Source organism: Ovis aries, chromosome 12 (assembly GCF_016772045.2).
Source record: "Ovis aries strain OAR_USU_Benz2616 breed Rambouillet chromosome 12, ARS-UI_Ramb_v3.0, whole genome shotgun sequence".
NCBI lineage: Eukaryota > Metazoa > Chordata > Mammalia > Artiodactyla > Bovidae > Ovis > Ovis aries.
The window spans coordinates 22,705,097-22,726,021 of NC_056065.1; the positions used below are offsets into that span (position 1 = coordinate 22,705,097).

The window sequence follows — 20,925 nt, forward strand, 5'->3', positions numbered from 1 at the left end:
AGATGGACTGTCCTGGTGGCACAGTGGATAGGAATCCGCCTGCCCGTGCGGGGGACACAGATGGGCTCTACCCCTGGTCCAGGAAGGTCGCATGTGCTGCAGGGCAACTAAGCCAGTGCACCCCAACTTCCGAGCCAGTGCTCTACAGCCCACGAGACACAATTGCTGAGCCTGCGTGCGGCAGCTACTGCAACCTGCGCACCATGGAGCCACACACCACAACTCCTAAAGCCCACGCTCCACAACAGGAATAGCCCCCGCCACGAGGAGCCTGAGCAATGCAACAAAGAACAGCCTCCGCTCACTGCAACGAGAGAAAGCCAGAGTGCAGCGACGAAGACCCAGCACAACCAGAGAGTAAGAAAATACATTTTAGAAGAAAAGAAAGAGAGAAGAGCCAAAAGCAAGAGGGCAAATCGTGAGAGTGATTTTAGTGGGGGGGCGGTGGGAAGAGCAATGTTTTCTAGCAGCATAGCTAAAGCAGTGAGATGTGGTAAGACAAGGACTAAGCAGTCAGCTTCGGGCAGAAGTGGCAGTGTGACCTCTGTGAGAACAGAAGTGTGGAGGGCGGGGAGAGGGGTGGGCAGGGGCAGAAGCAGGGTGAGTGAGTAAAAGCACAGAGTTGGAAGTAGAGGTGGGGAGGGCTTATCACTCTAGTAAATCATGAGTGGTGTTTTAAAGACCCCCACAGTAACCAGGAAGAACAAGAGGGACAGAGACATTCAAGAGAAATCTCTTTGGGGACATCTGTGGTTGTATTTTACTTTTTAAACAGAAAGATTAAGGGCAATTTTAAATTCCAAGGAGTTACCAAAAGGAAGCACTCCAACACGAAGAAATGGGAAATTGGTGGTGCAAGGTCTGAAACAAGAGGGCTACATGGAGCGGAACGGTTAGAATAACTGTGGCACAGAATTAAGGTATTTCAGAAACAAATGAATACATGAAACAGTATTAGCTCATGATATTTATTATCGGGGCTGGTTACAGAAAAGTCTTTTTTCCACTGTTGATTTAGGCATAAGAATAGGTATTTGTCTCATGTGACTTCCTTTTAGAACTTCTATTTTTTAAAAAAATCATAAAACTGTCTCTATCTGGGAAGATAAGTATCAATTCTTTTTTTAAAAAGTGAGGAGGGGTGGAGCTGGGGTTTTGTTCTCTGCCTCAGTAACTACGACCGAACAAGGTGTAGTACTTGGCAGGGTTCTTTCCACACACACACTTGGCTCCTGGCGGCAGCTCGCAGAGTGGCTTGAAGGGAATGCACAGGCTTTTAGCTCCCATCGACGGAGCACCGGGCTCAAGATCTTGATCCCTGAATTGAAAAGAAATAAAAAATCCATTTGTTTATGCCATGCATTTGTATTCTTCAATACCTCATAGGTTTTATCTGTTAAACATAATTATCTTACCTGGCAGTAGTCTTTTTGATCCAATCTTCACAGTCAATTTCCCCACAGAATGGAATCTGAGCAATCTAATAAGAAAAAAATGTTCAGCATTTACAACTCCTTCTATTCTATACAAGGAACACTTGAGTTTTGCATTAAACCTGCAAGCAAGGAGGACAGGCTTCCCAGCCCTTTTCAGGCCACGACACCTTGCAAACCTGCTAGAACTTTGCTCAGAGATGCCCAAGATAGGAAAGAAATGTTTTCCACTATCCCAAACCCACACTTCATGTAACATCTGCACATAACAAAGACATCTTTGTAATACACTTAAATGACCAAATAAACTGGCTGCAACACAGTGCTGAAGAGAAGGAACAAAAAGTGAATTTCAAATCATCCTCATTTCAAATCTGCACTGCCGCCTGCTCTACCTGGCTCCATGGTTATCAGGAGGATGGAGAAGACAAACAGTAAACTGATTTTCAGTGAAAGAAAGTGTGAGTTGCTCAGTCCTGTCCAACTCTTTGTGACCCCATGGACTGTAGCCCACCAGGCTCCTCTGTCTGTGGGATTCTCCAGGCAAGAATACTGGAGTGGGTCGCCATTTTCTCCAGGGGATCTTCCTGACCCAGGGATGGAAGCCAGGTCTTCTGCATTCCAGGCAGATTCTTTACTGTCTGAGCCACCACGGAAGTTCATATAATTAAATATATTTTATATACAAACAATATAAAGTTAATTATTGGATATATAAATTTATAATGTAAAATCTAAATGTAGAAACTCTGCAATGAAAACAGAAGAAAAACCAAACCTACAGACATAAGAGCTGAACTAACAAAGTTAATTCCCTGTATTGAAACTTACTAAATCATTAGCATTTACACAAACAAAAAGAATGAAAAAACTGAACATTCTTGAAAGTATTATTTAAAATTTATTCTAAAAAACAGAATGGGGGGAAATCCTTAATCAGTCTCTAATTATGCAATGATATAAATACTAACCCAATTACAAAAATTGTAATAATAAATTTAAATTTAATTTCTTAGAAATTTTATTTTTGTTAATGTACAACACAAAGCTATATTTTTTATAATATTAACAAATTTTACAGTAGTCTTTATTTCTTTGCACTAAGGAAAAAAAAATCACTAAGACTTGAAAAGGTATTTCTAAAAAACATTTTTTTAATTTAAAATGGTTAAGTATGTAAACAAATTCAACCAAAGTTGTTATTAGATGTATTTGGACTCATAAATGATAATTTTGTGAAGAACAAAAACCAAAAGATTCAATTCTTTTTAGCCTCAAAGCTTTTTATAAGATCTGAAATTTATGCACATAATTCATTAATGTGAAAGGAGAATACACATTTTTAGGTGATTTACTCAGCCATAGAAAGGTTTTTACCTTTTTATCTCATGACAAAATCTTTCGCAATATATAGTTTCTTGAACTCTTCAACAGAAATGTTACTGATGAGAAATAGTAATGTAGTAATAGAAATAATGATCAACAGATTAATGATATATTTATGTCAACAGTAACAAGTATATGTTACATATAAATGACATCTATTTTTCATTCAATTAAGACCACCTCCTTGGAAAAATTTACTAAAATCAAGTCCTATAAATCAGATATATTAAAAAAATTTTTTTCATTTATACCAACAAGGAAGGGTAGAAAATCAAACTCTCACTTACATTCAAGTTCCAAAGAGCCCTTCCTCCTCCCCTCCCAGTAAATCCAATGTTATTTACCACAGCTTCAAAGCTTGCTTGACAGTCAGTCAACATAGCTAAGCTGACCAACAAGAGGTGAGATGGGAGCTGAAACTGACTACTGAATACAAGAAACAACAGTCGTTTTGGTCTCTATGTGATCTTTGGACACACAACCAAAATACTGTATTCTGGCTCAGGACAGATGTTGAAATCTCTCCAACAGCTTATCTAATATTAGAATATGATTCCACTAATATCTGCTGAGATTCATTTCTTTGAAAGCAATGGATTAACTGATAAGTTACTCTATTGATTTATTAACTCTTATGCAATGTCTTTAATAGACTTTACTGTAAGAATGACTACCATATTTCTATAATAAAGGAAATCATAAAATTCAATACTTTATGGAACAAAAAAATTAGAAAAAGTAAATAAGTCACAGTGGAAGAAAAAACATACACAGTGTCCATTCTCAGGCAAAAAGGCTAGAAGAAACAGAAATATGAAATATGTAGTTTGAAGTCAAGTGGCAGATGATGGAAATCAGACAGGCGGAAGATTACCAAGGCAACCAAGAATAATAGAAGGCTAAATACTATACAATTATAGATCAGAAGGGGATTTTGATACTATTTTGTACTTATTTTTCATTGACAGACATATTAAGAGGTGAATGATCATCAACTAAAATCAACTAAAATCAACCAACTAACCAACTAAAATCTTGTCTTACACCCTAAGGATGAATGTTTTAAAAAGATACAGAGAAAAAGTACATTAGGCTGAATCAGAAGAGAGACCCAAATTCTAATAATAGGCCTGCTGTTGTATGGCTTGGGGTAATTCATTTAGACTCTGGCCCGTGGCTTTCTCATTTATAATCTGGGGACACAGAACAGGCTGTATAAGTAAACATGTATACCAGAATACTAAAGTTCATAAGTGATTCATTCCAGTAATTAATAATTTTACAAACTGAAACCTCTTCTTTATGAAAATTAAGTTTTCGCTGGGAACATCTGCATATACGGAGCACACAAAACTGATAAAATCTTAAACAGCCATTAGGAAAACCGTGCAGTTTTATGGAATCCAGTAGTACCCACTCATTCTCAAAAACAAGCTTAGAAATGAGTAATATTTTTCACTTATTATTCAGAAAGATCAATCAATTAAGATCTGGGTAAGTATATACACTGAGAGATCAGAAACAGGCATTCCTTATTTTAGGAATTTTCCCATTATGTTTCTAAAACTAAAACAATGTTTACTTTAGGAACTTAAGCTGAGAACACAAAATGAAATTTTTCAATAATGAAAATATTAGGGGTTATACAGAATGAAACTCATTCAATGAGCCTAATGAACACAAGAGAAAGCTTTTATAAAATCAGTTCACAGTGTTATCCAAAAATGACAGAGTATTTTATTGCTGCAGGAAAGTCAATGGAAAACAGAGGCTGAATAATATATAAACCTTTTACATGACAGGCTTTGAAAAAGGGATTAACATGATATATAAATTCAATGAGTCTTAAAATACCACTCACTGAAATATGTTCATATTAAAAAATTTTCAGAATTCTCTTACCTTCCCAGAATCGAGCTCCTTCTGGAAGTCCTCCATTGTATTAGCCACAACCATATGAGTCTTAAGGTCTTCAGAAGCCCTATCAAGTAATTAGAAAACATGTTTTTTCTTACTAATAAACTAAAGCACACGTTAGGTCAGTTGTGTCCCACTCTCTGCAACCCCATGGATGGTAGCCCGCCAGGCTCCTCTGACCATGGGAAGAATACTGGAGTGGGTTGCCATTTCCTCCTCCAGGGGATCTTCCCGACCCAGGGATCAAACCTGCATCTCCTGCGTCTCCTGCACTGTCAGGCAGATCCTTTACCACTGAGCCACAGGCTACCCAGAATTAGAAGTGAATACATATCTTTTCTTACTAATATGACAAAGTTTTTTTTAATGGCATAATTTAATGAAAGAGTAACAACTTGGAATTGAGAAGAATTCAACATGAACTTCAATTTGTCTCCAGCAGTGACATTCAGTGAACTTCATCACTAGTTATTAGTTAGCTCATCATTCCATTATTGGAAATGTTAAAAAATTTGCCAAGCACACGCAGGTAACAATTATTTTTGTCATAGTCATTAAATATCTGCTGATCAATATTCTAACTCCTGGCTTTACCACTTATTACCTACCAGAGTCTAGGTTATTATTTAAACTTCTCTGGTCTTAGTTTTCCCTTCTATAAAATTGGAAAAATACTCATCTAACCACCAGATCAAATTGTTGTGAGAATCAAACACAAAGGCATGAAAATGTTTTAAAAAGGAAAAAACCCACATAAATATACATTATTCAAGCTATCTTCACATACTCTGTAAGTCTTCTGTAAGAACCTCAGGTTCCAGAAATGAAATAAGTATTATTCTCTTCCACACTGACAGTCACACATCACACAGGAGCACTCACGGGTGGGACCAGTGAAGAGAAGGCATATGTTTCCTTTCTGAACCTCAGGGCTAGACTGTGGGAACCCTGACCATGACTATTCGCTGTCCACCAAACCTGTTTCCCTTTCTTCTGACTTTTTTGCAGTGAGGTGGGTGGGCCCAAGTGGCTAAGTTACAGCCAATGAGATACAGAAAGGAATATGCCACTTCCAGGGCTGAAGCCTTAAGGAGGGGAAAAAATGTACTATTAATGTAAGCAACTTACATTAATAAATTTACTGAATTAAAATGTCAATACACAGATGTAAAGAACAGAGTTTTGGACTCTGGGAGAAGGTGAGGGTGGGATGACTTGAGAGAACAGCATTGAAACATGTATATTATCATACGTGAAACAGATCGCCAGTCCAGGTTTGATGCATGAGACAGGGTGGCTCAGGGCTGGTGCACTGGGATGACCCTGAGGGATGGCATGGGGAGGGAGATGGGAGGGGGGTTCAGGATGGGGGACACATGTATATCCGTGGCAGATTCATGTCAATGTATGGCAAACCCACCACAATATTATAAAGTAATTAGCCTCCTATTAAAAATTTCTTTTTAAATGTCCATTAAAAAAAGTCCTGTTTTTTTTAGCCATTAAAGCAGTGTTTTTTCCAACCAGGGGTGTACATCTGGATCACACAGAGCATTTTAACAATACAGATGACCAGACTCTATCTTAAAACTAATCAATCAGAGTCTCCAAGTGTAAGGCCCAGGTATTTTTCTGTCCCCAAAGCTCCTAGGAGACTCTGAAGAGAGTCTCTGGAGAAGGATCACTGCACTGAGAGCACTATTCAGGCGACAGCAACGAGGACAGGCAGCTTTCTAATCTTGCGTCTCGGACAGTATCTCCTGCTTGGAGTTCAGATGAACTTCACATGGATTATGCATTTGTTGGCCAAATAAATCCATGAAAGTCATCCTCAAGAGACCTATTATCATTCGCCTTTTCAGGCAAACCAGCCAACAAAAGCAAGTTCACTTGCCTACCATCACATAAAAGCACCAAAGCCAAGGATAAAATTGATTCACTCCTTATGTGCAAGATTTACTGAAGATGAACATGAATGAGACACAGGTATTAGAGGATAAACGAGGAAGGTGCAGGCAAGGGCCCCCACCCCAAACTGAGCCTCTATCCCCAGTGGCCACAGGTCTTCCTCTCTGCTTCAGGTGGACAGGAAAGAAAATAAGGTGCCACCCATAGGCCACCCATCTTCTAGTGCCTCTGCCTTGAGATCTGTGATTCTAAAAGTCCCCTCTCCAGAGGTCAGGGCAGCCTCAAGCGTTCCCATCACCCAACCCCCTTCAGGAGGTTCTTAGCCTTGGTGACATATTATCACCACCAGAGGGCGTTTACTACTTAAGGTGCCAGGCCCTCTAGGCCAGTTAAATTAACCTCTTGGGGAGGGTCCCAGGCACAGGTAGTTTGAAAAGCTCCCCAGGTGCTGCTAATGTGTACCCAACAAGTGAGAATCAGTGCTTCTGCCCCTCAAATCTGATGTATCGTAAAAGCCTGGATCTAAAATGAACCCAAATCAGTCGAAGGGACAAATAGTCCATCACTCCAAACCCAATAGGGAGCAGAAAGCATATAGAAAATAACCACAATACAAGTCAAAAAACCAAACAGAAAGGCCAATTAAGAACCATGGGAGTTCGGAGGGAAAGATGACTTCCCGTGGGGGCAATCACGGATTCCTTGGTAGAGATCTCAAAGGCTGAGCACAATGAGAAGACGGGAGACACAAGCAACTCTAAGGAACTGACCGGGTAAAGAGGTTAACATGGATGTCTTCCAAAATAGCACGAAGCTTCGTCTCAGCCTCATTTTCAGCAATTGTCAGCTTTTCCCCAGTGTCTCGTCTGACAGCTACAAACTGGCAGTTCTTCATATCACGTGGCCCGACTTCAAGTCTAATCGGGACTCCCTAGAAAGCAAAAAAGCAGTGAAAAATGGCACATGCCCATCTCCAACTGAATAAACAGACTGATGTCATGGCTTTACCTGCTATAAATCACAAGCATCCGAAACACAAAGACAGATGCAAACCATTTTAAAGAGAAGGGAATGTTCCTGATACACTTCAGAAACGTACGCCAATGAGAAGGCATAAACCTAAGGAAAGAAGGTACTGCCCGAGTGGCTCTGAGCTGGGAAAGAGTTTAATGGGGAAACATGAGGGCAGCTGTCCAGCTTGCTGTTCCTAACTTCTCTCACATAACAGCACACATGGAAAATCACACTTGCACGGCACACGGGGGTAAACAGAGTGGGCTCCTTGGCACATTCTGGGCCCCTTCATGGCACATCCTGGGCCCCTTCATGGCACATGGTGTGCTTTGGTGAGAAGGCCCTGGCTCTGGCTGCTCCCTTGAGCATCAGAATTACTGAAGGACTTGTCAAAGCACACACTGCTGGGCTCCGCCATCTGAGTTTCTGATCACCGTAGGGCCAGTGACGCGGCCCGAGAATTTGTAATCCTATCAAGTTCCAAGATGGTAAAGAATCCATCTGCAGTACAGGAGACGTGGGTTCTATCCCTGGGTTGGGAAGATCCCCTGGAGAAGGGAACTGGCTACCCACTCCAGTATTCTTGCCTGGAGAATCCCATGGACAGAGGAGCCTGGCGGGCTACAGTCCCTGGGAGCACAAAGAGTTGGACACGCCTGAGTGCCTTCTCCCTTCCCTTTCACCAAGTTCTCCCGTGATGCTGAGCTGCTGGTCCTGAGACTGCACTCTGAGAACCACTCCCCAGGAGCCCAGGGTTCTTACAAAGGAGCTTAAGGAGCATATGCAAGTTTAAGCCTTGTGGATGTTCCATCCTTGTGAATCCACATAATGAGTTTTCTCTGAGTGGATTAAGGCTTAAGAGAGAACCTACTTTAAGGGGCTAGAAACTTCCTGACAAATAAAACTTTAACACGTTTTTCTTTTTTGAGTGAATGATCCTCTATAACTGTTTTGAATTTAAATTAGGAGCCTGTCTACACAGTTCAGCTGATCAGTCGTCCCCCAAACCGAAGCCAAAGAAAAAAATGTAAATGTTACTCTAGAAAAAAAAAGATTTACCCCCTAGAGAAGACTTACTTTATAAAATAACAACACTCTGGAACAAAACACTGTATACTTTCACATTATTTTATTGTTTCCCTTTACTCATCCAATGTATATATGCATTCATGGACCACATCCTTGTCTAACTCAGTGATACTAGGCCATGCCGTGTGGGGCCACCCAAGATGGACGGGTCATGGTGAAGAGGTCTGACAGAATGCGGTCCACTGGAGAAGGGAATGGCAAACCACTTCAGTATTCTTGCCTTGAGAACCCCATGAACAGTTGGCTTAAAGCTCAACATTCAGAAAGTGAAGATCATGGCATCCGGTGCCATCACTTCATGGCAAATAGATGGGGAAACAGTGGAAACAGTGAGAGACTTTATTTTTTGGGGTTCCAAAATCACTGCAGGTGGTGACTGCAGCCATGAAATTAAAAGACATTTACTCCTTGGAAGGAAGATTATGACCAAGCTAGACAGCATATTACAAAGCAGAGACATTACTTTGCTGACAAAGGTCCATCTAATTAAGGCTATGGTTTTTCCAGTGGTCATGTATGGATGTGAGAGTTGGACTATAAAGAAAGCTGAGTGCTGAAGAATTGATGCTTTTGAACTGTGGTGTTGGAGAATACTCTTGAGAGTCCCTTGGACTGCAAGGAGATCCAACCAGTCCATCCTAAAGGAGATCAGTCCTGGGTGTTCATTGGAGGGTCTGATGTTGAAGCTGAAACTCCAATACTTTGGCCACCTGATGCGAAGAGCTGACTCATTTGAAAAGACCCTGATGCTGGGAAAGATTGAGGGCAGGAGGAGAAAGGGATGACAGAGGATGAGATGGTTGGATGGCATCACCAACTCAATGGACATGAGTTTGGGTGGACTCAGGGAGTTGATGTTGGACAGGGAGGTTTGGCCTGCTGCAGCTCATGGGGTCTCAAGAGTCGGACACGACTGAGAGACTGAACTGATACATGCATTAAGAAATAGTGTTAAGTGCAGTGAGATTTAAAAAGATGAATAAGAAAGAGATCCTGTCCTCAAAGCTTCATGTTTTGCAGGGTAATTAAGGCATGCATGCTGCTAAGTCACTTCAGTTGTGTCCAACTGTGTGCGACCCCATAGACGGCAGCCCACCAGGCTCCCCTGTCCCTGGGATTCTCCAGGCAAGAACACTGGAGTGGGCCGCCATTTCCTTCTCCAATGTATGAAAGTGAAAAGTGAAAGTGAAGTCGCTCAGTCGTTTCCGACTCTTGGTGACCCCATGGACTGCAGCCTACCAGGCTCCTCCGTCCATGGGATTTTCCAGGCAAGAAATAAAAATCAGTGCAGAAAATCAGAAAATCAAAAGTGGGAGACTACCCTCAGCAGGAAGAGAGAAGAAAAGTTACTGGAGAAGGCAAAAGTTAATGAGTAATCATCAAAACAGAAGAACGTTCTATAAAATAACTGACCCATATCTACAAAAATGTAAATGCCACGGATGACAATGAAAGGCTGAGGAACTACTCCTGATTAAAAGAAACTAAAGAGACATGACAAGAAAAATGCACTAAGACTACATCCTCTCCTGGGCAAGGGAGAGCGGGGACAGATCAGAGGAAGCCAAAGGAGAGGCCCACAAGCGTGGATGACTATTTTTTACCTTTCAGTCCAGTTAGTAGCAAGAGAGAAGTTTCTTTTTGGTACCTTGGGCAAGTACAAATGGGTTTAAACAAGGTATTACTGAAATCACACACTTGCTATTTCCAAGTAAGTAAAAAAGACTGCAATTAAAGGGAAATTTACACAACTTTAAAGTCTTTATTGAAGGCAGGAGAGTAGGTAAAGGAAAAAATATATCACAAAAGGAAAGCAGCATCAATATAACTACTATCCTTCAGCAGAGATTTATCTGAGGGGCCATTTAAAACAAATAAAGAGATAGAGATGAGCAACTTTGGGAACCCAACATGCATTAATACTGAATAATCCCAGTATGGCTAAGATTGCTTAGCTTGAACCTGCAACCTCACTACCTCTTCCTATCCACTGCCTGTAATATGAGTTTATAAATTCTTGACTCCTAACTGCTAGTTCTAATAAGATTTGCTGTTTCATCATTAAGAAAAAGTTAAATCCCAGAAGTCTGAAAAATGGAATAAAGAATGCAGATCACCTATTAATGACTGTGCAACAAAAGTTAAATCAAAAACTTTAAACCAAAATTTAGACTAGACTTGAACATACAAAGAATGAACAAACCACTGTGAAACTGTAGTGTGAAATTACTGCCTGACTAGCTGCACCAATGACAGCTATTAATAGCTCATGTCCATGCACCCTGATTCTGGTAGTCTTACTACTGAAATAACTTATTTTATGAATTCTTGATATAAACGTTTTAGTAACAACCATAGGGGGCTTGTTAACCATAAACAAGGTCTTCAAGTTCATTTTTATTCAAACAACAAACTGCCAAATTGGGAGAGTGGGAGTAAAACATGCAAGGGAAGCCTTTACCTTGAGTTCCCAGTGATTGAATTTCCAACCTGGTGAGTAATTATCTCGCAAATCAACTCGAACTCGAATATTGACACTGAGTAACCGCCTTCTATAATCATTGCATTTTGCAAGTAGAGCATCCCTGTCTTCTTCAGAAAGTGCATTTGTGATGCCACAGGGAATAACCACCACCTAGAATCCAGCATGATATCACAAATTTATACAAAGCAGCATCATACAAAAATAATGAAGCCACAATCACTACCTAGTACTCACAAATCAAAACCTCCTGGTGACTATAAATCTTCACAGAAATCAACTTCTGTGGTCTACACAGAACATCTAGCAATGAGCTGCATATTATTTGTCCATGTTGAATGCATTTTTGTTTCTCATTTAACTTATTATAAATCATTTCAAAAAATAATTTCTAGAAGTTTTATAAAGCAGGTAGAAAATTTTAAAGGGCAGAAAACAGTGACATGAATAATACACAGTTACACACACTGAAATCTAGACTGTATTCTGTGTTGTTTCCATATTAGCAAAACCTACCTGAATGACATTCAGAAAAGCACACTTTTCAATTTTCTTCACTAAATGTGGCTTGAATTTTATAAAAGAGATGACGAGCAGGAACACTTTCCCTACCTGAACACAGGCTACACGGGGCGGCAGCACTAAGCCCACGTTGTCCCCGTGAACCATGGTCATCACACCGATAGTTCGAGTCGTCAGGCCCCAGGAGTTCTGATAGGCCAACTGCTTCTCTCCTGCTGTCTTTGGATCTTCAAAAACGATTTCAAACATTTTCGAGAAATTCTGTCCTAAATGATGTGATGTTGCTCCCTAGAATAGAGAAACACGTCTTTTAACAACCTATTTTGCCTTTGAAAATAACAACTGTTAAGACCACACACCTTAGCATGGCACTAGATCTGCTTTATCTTCCCTGATTTTTTATGTTAAATGAGTTTTTAAAACATAACTGATACAAAAGAGTTAAGATTAGTAAAAAAAAAAATTCTATCAGAATTTATACAGAAGACAACTATTATACCTCTTCTGCTGTGAGCAGACCCTTTCATAGGAGTAACTTTAATTACAAAGGTTTAAAAAAATATATCCATGATCTGGTAATTCAGGATACAAGCTTGACTTACCTGACATCGGAGATTTGGAGGGAATGGAACAGATTGGCCTGAAATTATAATACGACCTAGAAACATGTGATACATTGATTTTTTTTTAAAAAGAGTCTACTTCTCTGATGGCAGAAGAAACTTATCAGATTGGCTCATGGCTATGCTTTCAGTCACCTAGGAATCCTTTGTGGCAGTCTGATACCTGGATAGCTCTTCCACTGGCAGATATAAATGCTTCCACTGTAGTGGTGTAATCTCCTCCCGCAAATTTCTCCTTTTCAGTCTTTCTTCCCTTTACAACAGGAATTGCCAGGAGTTCTTCATATACCTGAGCGTATAAGTCAAGTATCTGCAAAACCTGTAACACATTAAATGTAAAAGTGTTCAAATTTATGCTATATTTATTGGTTATAGATCTATAATAACTATACTATTTAAAACTAACTGTGGTGGGGAAAGCACTTCAAACAACAAAAATCTTTTTTCTTGGAAAGGTTAAAGCAGCCAGCGTGAATTCATTAAGAGAGACAAAGCAGAACTCAAAGAAATGGAGCATTTTTCTAAATTAATTTTTACTGGAGTATAATTGCTTTTCAATGTTGCATTAGCTTCTACTGTACAGCAGAGAGAATTAGCTGTATTATTCCCTCTTCTTCCTTCCCATTTAGATCACCGCAGAGCACTGAATAAGGTCCCCTGAGATATACAGTAGGTTCTCATTAGTTATGTTTTAGAATAATTTATAATGTACATAAATTTAGAATATAAGAGAAAAATGAATGCTTATGAAAGATACACAGTAACCTGGGTGAAGACATCCTGAAGAATAATTAATTTCACCCATGATATTATAATTTCTTCTATACATTGAAGTCCAAAACTATTTTCATCTGAAAATTTGAAGCAGTACATTTTCTAATAAAATTTCAGTAAGCAGTTCCTTAAGTTCATGCTCAGACAGTAAAGAATCTGCCTGCAATGCAGAAGATCCAGGTTCAGTCCCCGGATCAGGAAGATTCCTCTGGAGAAGGGAATGGCAACCCACTCCAATATTCTTGCCACGAGAATACCATGGACAGAGGAGCCTGGTGAGCTACAGTCCATGGGGTCGCATAGAGTCAGACGTGACTGAGCAACGAACATTAACACATTTGAATTAACCTGTTTTTAACTTTAAGAGGTGATAGGTAAATTTTAAGGAACAAAACAATTTATACCAGAAAGCTGTCTTATAATGTCACTTCGAAATCAGACCAAATTTCAACTTACTTATTTACTGAATGATTACTACTATGTAGACAGCACTGCATTACTCACAGCTGGGGGCGGGCGGGGGGGGGGGGGAATGCATTGTCTGGACAAAGAATCAGAACAGAATTGATACGGAACACAACTGTTATACCTCTTCTGCTGCCTCTTCAAATGTAGCAAAGGCACTGTGCCCTTCCTGCCAGAGGAATTCACGAGTACGTAAGAAAGGCTGAGGGTGCTTGAACTCCCAACGCTGGAAGAGGCAAGAACACAGTTTGATCGTTAGAGCTTTTCAATTTTTAGTGACAACTTTATGTGGTAAGCAATCAGAAATCCTAATTGTGATCCAAAATATCAATATTTCAAAAATGCTTTCATATTCCCAATCCTTTGACTATAAAAGCAAGAAAAAAAAATGTGTGTTTTTTTTTTTTTTTAATGGCTAAGAGGAAGAATCAAGAATTGTAAGATGGGAGTGCACCTACCACCACGTTGCACCACTGGTTGAGCTTTATGGGCAGGTCTCTGTGGGACTGCACCCACTTCGCATATGCAGGATACATTACTGAAAAGACACAGGGAAGCATGGGCAGTTAGTCATTCCCCTTGAAGGCTGGTACCATTAAACCAGCAACATAATAGGAACAAAAGCGCTGTATCTGTGCCAGTGAGTGAACGGTACTGTAGTTCATAAAATGGATTAGTCAAGGAAAAACCCGACCGTATTTTATGTTCTTCACAATGAGATTTACATTTGACAACTTCTCAGTGTTTTGTTTATAAAGACACTAAGTGAACATCTTACAGTATATACTATGTTCTATATTAAGTTCTTGGCATTCATTACACTGTTCAATCCTCACATTCAACCCACAAAATAAATATCACCTCAATGAAAATGTGGAAGCTGAGCTTAGAGAAGTTAAATAACCTGCTAAATGCAGCAGCTCTCAAACTTTACATTAAATCTATCTGCTGCGTCTACCCAGAGTCTGAAAGCTCTTGCCATGAACTGATAATTTAAGTGAAGACACTTGTCTTATCATAGCCTATTCAGGATTATCTACAATTAGTAAATAAAAAGAAAACTTTGCCAATCTGCCATGTGAAAAAAAAAAGTTGGTGTCAATTTTAATAATGCATCATTATTAAGAGTATCACTGAAAGTATCAAATAAAGAGCAAACATCTCTAGCTCTAAAGATGGATAACCACTTTCAAAGACACTGACAAGCCCAAAGGCTAGAACTTTCCAAGCGATATTGCCACTTATGTGTAGTTTTAGGAAAACCATTTATCCCGTCAGAGAGCTTTTTTCTTTAAGCTGCAAAAAGGAGATAACAGTAGCTGTCTCTACTTTCCTAACTATACATTTGTGAGAATAACACAAGGTGTAAATGAAATCACTTTTTAACCTATAAAAACTCAATATAAATGTTAACATGAAAATGATTAATTTCAAGTCAATATGGCATAAAACACTAGTGTTTGCAATTTTATAACTAATTCCAAGAATAAAAGTCTGTGGGAAGTTCTGAAAAATTATAGCATGAAATTAAAAATGATGCGTTTGTTTTTTTTGTTTTTAAGAAAAACTATCTGGATGATAAAGAGCTCCACAAAGCATACTATCAGAAAACAAAATTCTATGCCACTCAAATCTGCACTCATCTTTATTAACATTCATTAAACTTTGTATCATCAATAGAAACTATAAATATCACAAAATAAAAGGTGAAACTCAACTCTGGAAGCTGTCTCTAATGTTCAGTGAGCTTTTCTCCTGTGTTCAAGGCCCATCCTCACCTGTTTCACTGGTAGGACGAATGGCAATTGGTTCTGCCAACTCTGTTTTGCCAGATCTTGTCACCCAAGCAACCTAGCAACATAAAATCATTTTTCATACATTTTTTAAACAGCACTTTAGAGAAAGAACACAGATGTAGGCAAATTTCTATTTCAAGCTTTGCTATATCAATTAAGCAAGTTAAAATAACCACTACTGTTCACTGTGAGAAAAGGTATTTACTGTCTTTATAATTTTTTATATTTTATAATAGAAAATAATAATATTTTACAATTTAAAAATTATAATTTTTACTGTATTTGTAATTTTTACTGAAAGGTAAAAGCCGGTTAATTAATTAATGTAACAAAAAGAATCATGATTTACACTGATGAAAGAAATATAATTCTTTTAAATTGCTTTACGTTTCTCTAAGTTGACTGCTGTAACCTGTCTTTTAAATTACTATTCAAGTGTGAATTGAAAATACACTTCTGACTTTATAAGAGAAAAGTGCAAAAATTTACCTCAGGAGCAAAGTCAGCAATATGAGTCTTCTCTTTCTCTAATGCACCTTGAGACACAAACATGGGGAAATAGCAGTTTTCAACACCGAGTTTCTTGATCTCAGCATCAAAAAAGTCCTTGATGGATTCCCAAATGGAATATGCCCAGGGACGAAGGATATAGCAGCCACTTACATCATGGTATTCAATCATTTCTGACTTTGTGATGACCTTTTTAAAAGAAAAATACATTCTATGAAGCCTAAATTGAACCAAAATCACAGTGCAAGTGCCAAGAGTATGAGAGTCAAGCTTCAAGTCTGGAGGCTTTCCCTGCTGGTGAATCCTCTTTATATGCATCTAAGATGGATCTTTCTAGATCCTTCTAAGAAACAAGAGTGCTCTAAATTCGTTAGACTTGAATCCTAATCTTGCTTCTGCTGTTTTACTGTTTTGTTACTTTGGACTAATACTTTCACCTTACCAAAAAAAAAACAAAACAAAAATAAAATAATGACTATCTCATAGATCCACTTCTCGGTTCAATACTTTCTGTGAGCATGCTTTGAAAACTGACACGTTACATGACTATACCATGGATTACTAAGGGCATTATACATTACTACTCTGTATCTGGATTTCAGAATCTAAATGTAAGCAGCCTGTGAGAAATTTAAAAGAAGAAACCAACTGAGCCCATACTCACTTGAGAATACCAATCTGCAAGACTGTCTTCTTTTCTGGCCTCAAGACCCAACCTGTAGATATAAAAATAAAATATAAATCTCTCCATCCAGCAATTGCTTTGAGGCTGAACAGAAATAAACCCCGAAACTTCAAAATGGCTTGTTTTTCTTCAGTATGAGTTATTTCTATGTTTGTATCTCTTCTGTATTCATCCCTATATTTTTATCCTAGAAAATAGTCATTTCTTAAAGGGTAGTGTGATACTGTCCACAAAAATTAGGAAAGCTAACCCTAACAAAAAGCTATGATTTTAACGCAGACATTCCTTTACAAAGTTCTTTATAAGTTACCTCATTAGTGAAGTCACTCAGGCGTGTCCAACTCTTTGCGACGCCATTTTTCAGGCAAGAGTACTGGAGTGGATTGCCATTTCCTTCTCCAGGGCATCTTTCTGACCCAGAGATCGAACCAGGGTCTCCTGCATTGCAGGCAGACGCTTTACCATCTGAGCCACCAGGGAATCCCAGTTATTTTACAAGTTCTTTATAAATTACTATTTATTTGTAGTAAAGACAGAATTTATTCTCACTAAAAAATAAAAGGAAGTTTTTGCCAATCTCAATCCAGATAAATTAGAGTAACATCAGTGTCTCACTGTAAGTAACCTGTAAATAGTAAAAAACAATGGCTATATATATATATATACATATGTCAATACACAAATGTGTATATGTGTGTGTGTATATATATCCTTACATGTTCTTTAAGTTTTTAATTTCAATCAATAAAAGTCACAGAGATAGATACCTCCAAAATAAATTAGGTCTACAATACAAAACTATTCTAGGCAATAATCTTTTTTTTGAAACACTGACAATTATTCAGCAAACTGCAGTCTTAAAATTCACACAGAAAGTCTACCCAGTAGTTATGTCTTATAAAAGGTCCATCTTTTTAGAATTTATTGGCTTACTAGCTTAAAAGCTGAATGTATTTACATTTGAATTCTCCATTTTTCACTTTGACACATCTCAGCAAAATGTCTACATGAAGTCTGGCCCTTTCACAAGCAGTCAGAAGGTAAAAGGTAAAATGTTCTGTTCTCGTCTCTCAGTTCAGTTCAGTTCAGTCGCGTCCAACTCTTTGCGACCCCATGCATCGCAGCACGCCAGGCCTCCCTGTCCATCATTAACTCCCGGAGTTCACTCAAACTCATGTCCATCGAGTCAGTGATGCCATCCAGCCATCTCATCCTCTGTCGTCCCTTTTCCTCCTGCCCCCAATCCCTCCCCGCATCAGAGTTCTCGCCTCTACTATTCTATAATTCTGATCACCTAGTCGATGTGCAAGAAAAGGCACAGTTGTATTCTCTTGTTTAAGGAGAGACGAGAGACAGGATGCCATGAGAGATGAGAGGCAGGATTTGAAATTCAGCCAAAAAATCTTAACACCAAAGTATCTCTAAGTAGTAGCTGCTAATATCAGCTTAGCTCAGGTTTAGCTTCGAGAGAATCTCACATAGAGTTCACTCTAATTTTGGGATGGGGATAATGGAGGAATCTTATTGTTCACATGGATTGGAAATATCGAAACACTGTTTATTCCACAGTGGGTGTCATCTCTAAACCAGGTTTGTTTCATATTTAACCAACCATTTTAAAAACCTATTTCAAATGAAGTTCTCATTTAGTCCTCACAAAAGATTTTCATTTGAAAAATCTGCTAAAGTAAAAAACAATATGTATAGTTAGGTTAACAATTGTGTTAAAGGGAGGAAAAAGAGAAAAAAATAACATTTTTGCTGTTCAGTTGCTACATTGTAGATAGGCAACTCTGCAATTCCATAGATCACAGTATACTGGGCTTCCCTGTCCTCCACTGTTTCCCGGAGCTTGCTCAAACTCATATTCATTCAGTTAGTGACGTTACCCAACCATCTCATCTGTCGCCCCCTTCTCCTTTTGCCTTCAATCTTTCCCAGCATCCGGGTCTTCTCCCAAAATACATACATATACATGTAATTGTTTTTACTTGTGTAATCGAATGAAAATCTCTTGATGGATAGAGAAGAAACTAGTAACACTGGTGACCAGTTCATTATGGTGGTTGGAGGAACTGGGAAAATGGGAAACAAGCATAGGACTGAGATTTCACTGAGCTTTTTATATTCTAAGATTCTTGAACCAAGCAAATGAATGTGTTACCATTTAAATATACAGAAAATGAACAGAAGCTATCTGCTGATATTATACATTTAGCATTCTCCAATTTAATGTGATAGTCAAACTAACCAAAAAGAAGGTTTTTTCAATAAAGTTGAATTCATCTAAAACTTTGCTTCACTTCAACTGAAGCTTCCGGTTTATTACCTGGTCTGCTTCTTAGGCCCTTGTCCTTCCCCTGCTCCATTTGGTGACAGCCCACTTCCTTGGTTTTTAGAGAAGTCTTTCTTTTGGGTGTCATTTTGCTTCTGAGGCTTATTCTGCTTTTCAGATTTATTCTCCTTTTCTTTCTTTTTCTTATCTTTCTCCTCAGCCCCAGTGGCAGAGACAGGCTTATAGTCTACTCCTGTCAGAGACCTGTACTGTGCTTTCAGCTGAAGGAGGTCTTGTACGGCTGTATCTACTTGATCCTTTAACAGAGAGGAAAAAGAGAAGAGAGCGTTTAATTCCAATCGCTATCTAAGCACCGACGCCCGATGTTTCACAAGCACATCTGAAAACACAAAGGCAGAGGGGTAAGGGCTAGCGGTGGAGGATGTTAAATACACTAACTGCTGAAATGAATAAGAGAACATGGTAAGTAGGAAGAGAACTTGAAAAGTCACTAAAAAATGGTACTATAATGGCTCTGTTTAAAGAATAGTCGCTAGCCAAACGCAGCTACTTAAAGTAAATAAAACTTAAAATTCAATTCCTCAGTCACAATAGCCCCATTTCAACTGCTCAACAGTTCCAGAGGCTAGTGACTACGGTACTGGACAGAACTGTTAGAGCACATTTCTATCATCTCAGAAAGTTCTACTGGAAAGCACAAGATATAACATGTATTCTGCATTTTAACATGAGTCTGTAAAGGACAGAAGTTGAACATTTCACAATTATAAAAATGACAATAATCAAGCTTCTATATTACTGGTTAAACTTCAAAACCTGTAACGACTGTTTTCCACTCCTGTGAATTTGTACCAAAAATCCTACTCCTATAGTATAACAGGACAAGTGCAAACTACGCCAAAAGTTCAAAGTAAAAGCTGCCATTTGAGACTGACAGAGCTTTAGGAGGATGAGTCACGCAAAGAGTATGCATCAAGCGTCTCCACTGTGCCAGGCACTGATAGATACAGGTCTCTATTCTTACAGCCAAGAAAGACAATAATTAAAATATAGTGTGTTTAACCTGTGGATGTGACGGGTGATGAAAGTCAAGTCCAATACTGCATTGGAACCTGGAATATTAGGTCCATAAATCAAGGCAAAATGGAAGTGGTAAAACAGGAGATGACAAGATGACATTTTAGGAATCAGTGAACTAAAATGGACTGGAATGGGTGAATTTAACTCACATTACAGTTGTATCTACTACTGTGGGCAAGAATCCTTTAGAAGACATGGAGTAGCCATCATGATCAACAAAAGAGTCCAAAAAATGCAGTACTTGGAAGAAATCTCGAAAACGACAGAAGGCAAACCAATCAGTATCAAAGAAATCCAAGTCTATGCCCCAACTAGTACTGCTAAAGTAGCTGAGGTTGAACAGTTCTACGAAGACCTACAAGACCTTCTAGAACTAACATCCCCAAAAGATGTCCTCTTCATTATAGGGGACTGGAATGCAAAAGTAGGAAGTCAAGAGCTACCTGGAGTAACAGGCAAATTTGGCCTTAGAACAAAATGAAGCAGGTCAACGGCTAACAGAGTTTTGCCAAGAGAACGCGCTGGTCATAGCAAACACCCTCTTCCAACAACACAAGAGAAGAATCTACACATGGACATCACCAGATGGTCAATACTGAAATCAGATTGATTCTATTCTTTGCAGCCAAAGATGAAGAGACTCTATACAGTCAGCAAAAGCAAGTCCAGGAGCTGACTGTGGCTCAGATCACGAACTCTTTATAGCCAAACTCAGACTTAAATTGACGAAAGTAGGAAAAACCACTAGACCATTCAGGAACGACCTAAAATAAATCCCTTACGAATATACAGTGGAAGTGACAAATACATTCAAGGGATTAGATCTGAAAGAGTGCCTGAAGGCTATGGACGGAGGTTCGCAACACTGTACAGGAGGCAGTGATCAAGACCATTCACAAGAAAAAGAAATGCAAAAAGGCAAAACAGTTGTAGGACAGGGCCTTA

General features: G+C 38.9%; 1 protein-coding gene across 2 annotated transcripts in view; it reads right to left on the bottom strand.

Moving 5' to 3' along the window:
- Nucleotides 1-954: 954 nt before the first annotated feature.
- The window catches only part of EPRS1 (glutamyl-prolyl-tRNA synthetase 1), a 64,604-nt gene continuing 44,633 nt past the window's right edge, over nucleotides 955-20,925 (bottom strand). For both annotated transcript variants that reach the window (XM_004013603.5, XM_042257086.1), the window contains 13 exons: nucleotides 18,934-19,196; nucleotides 16,584-16,635; nucleotides 15,899-16,108; nucleotides 15,392-15,464; nucleotides 14,072-14,151; nucleotides 13,738-13,839; nucleotides 12,538-12,693; nucleotides 11,842-12,039; nucleotides 11,209-11,382; nucleotides 7,415-7,575; nucleotides 4,722-4,800; nucleotides 1,416-1,480; nucleotides 955-1,318 (listed from right to left, as the gene is read on the bottom strand). In XM_004013603.5, coding sequence (XP_004013652.2) covers nucleotides 1,168-1,318; nucleotides 1,416-1,480; nucleotides 4,722-4,800; nucleotides 7,415-7,575; nucleotides 11,209-11,382; nucleotides 11,842-12,039; nucleotides 12,538-12,693; nucleotides 13,738-13,839; nucleotides 14,072-14,151; nucleotides 15,392-15,464; nucleotides 15,899-16,108; nucleotides 16,584-16,635; nucleotides 18,934-19,196 — 1,764 coding nt within the window. In that variant the 3' untranslated portion in view covers nucleotides 955-1,167. The remainder of the gene's footprint in view (nucleotides 1,319-1,415; nucleotides 1,481-4,721; nucleotides 4,801-7,414; nucleotides 7,576-11,208; nucleotides 11,383-11,841; nucleotides 12,040-12,537; nucleotides 12,694-13,737; nucleotides 13,840-14,071; nucleotides 14,152-15,391; nucleotides 15,465-15,898; nucleotides 16,109-16,583; nucleotides 16,636-18,933; nucleotides 19,197-20,925) is intronic.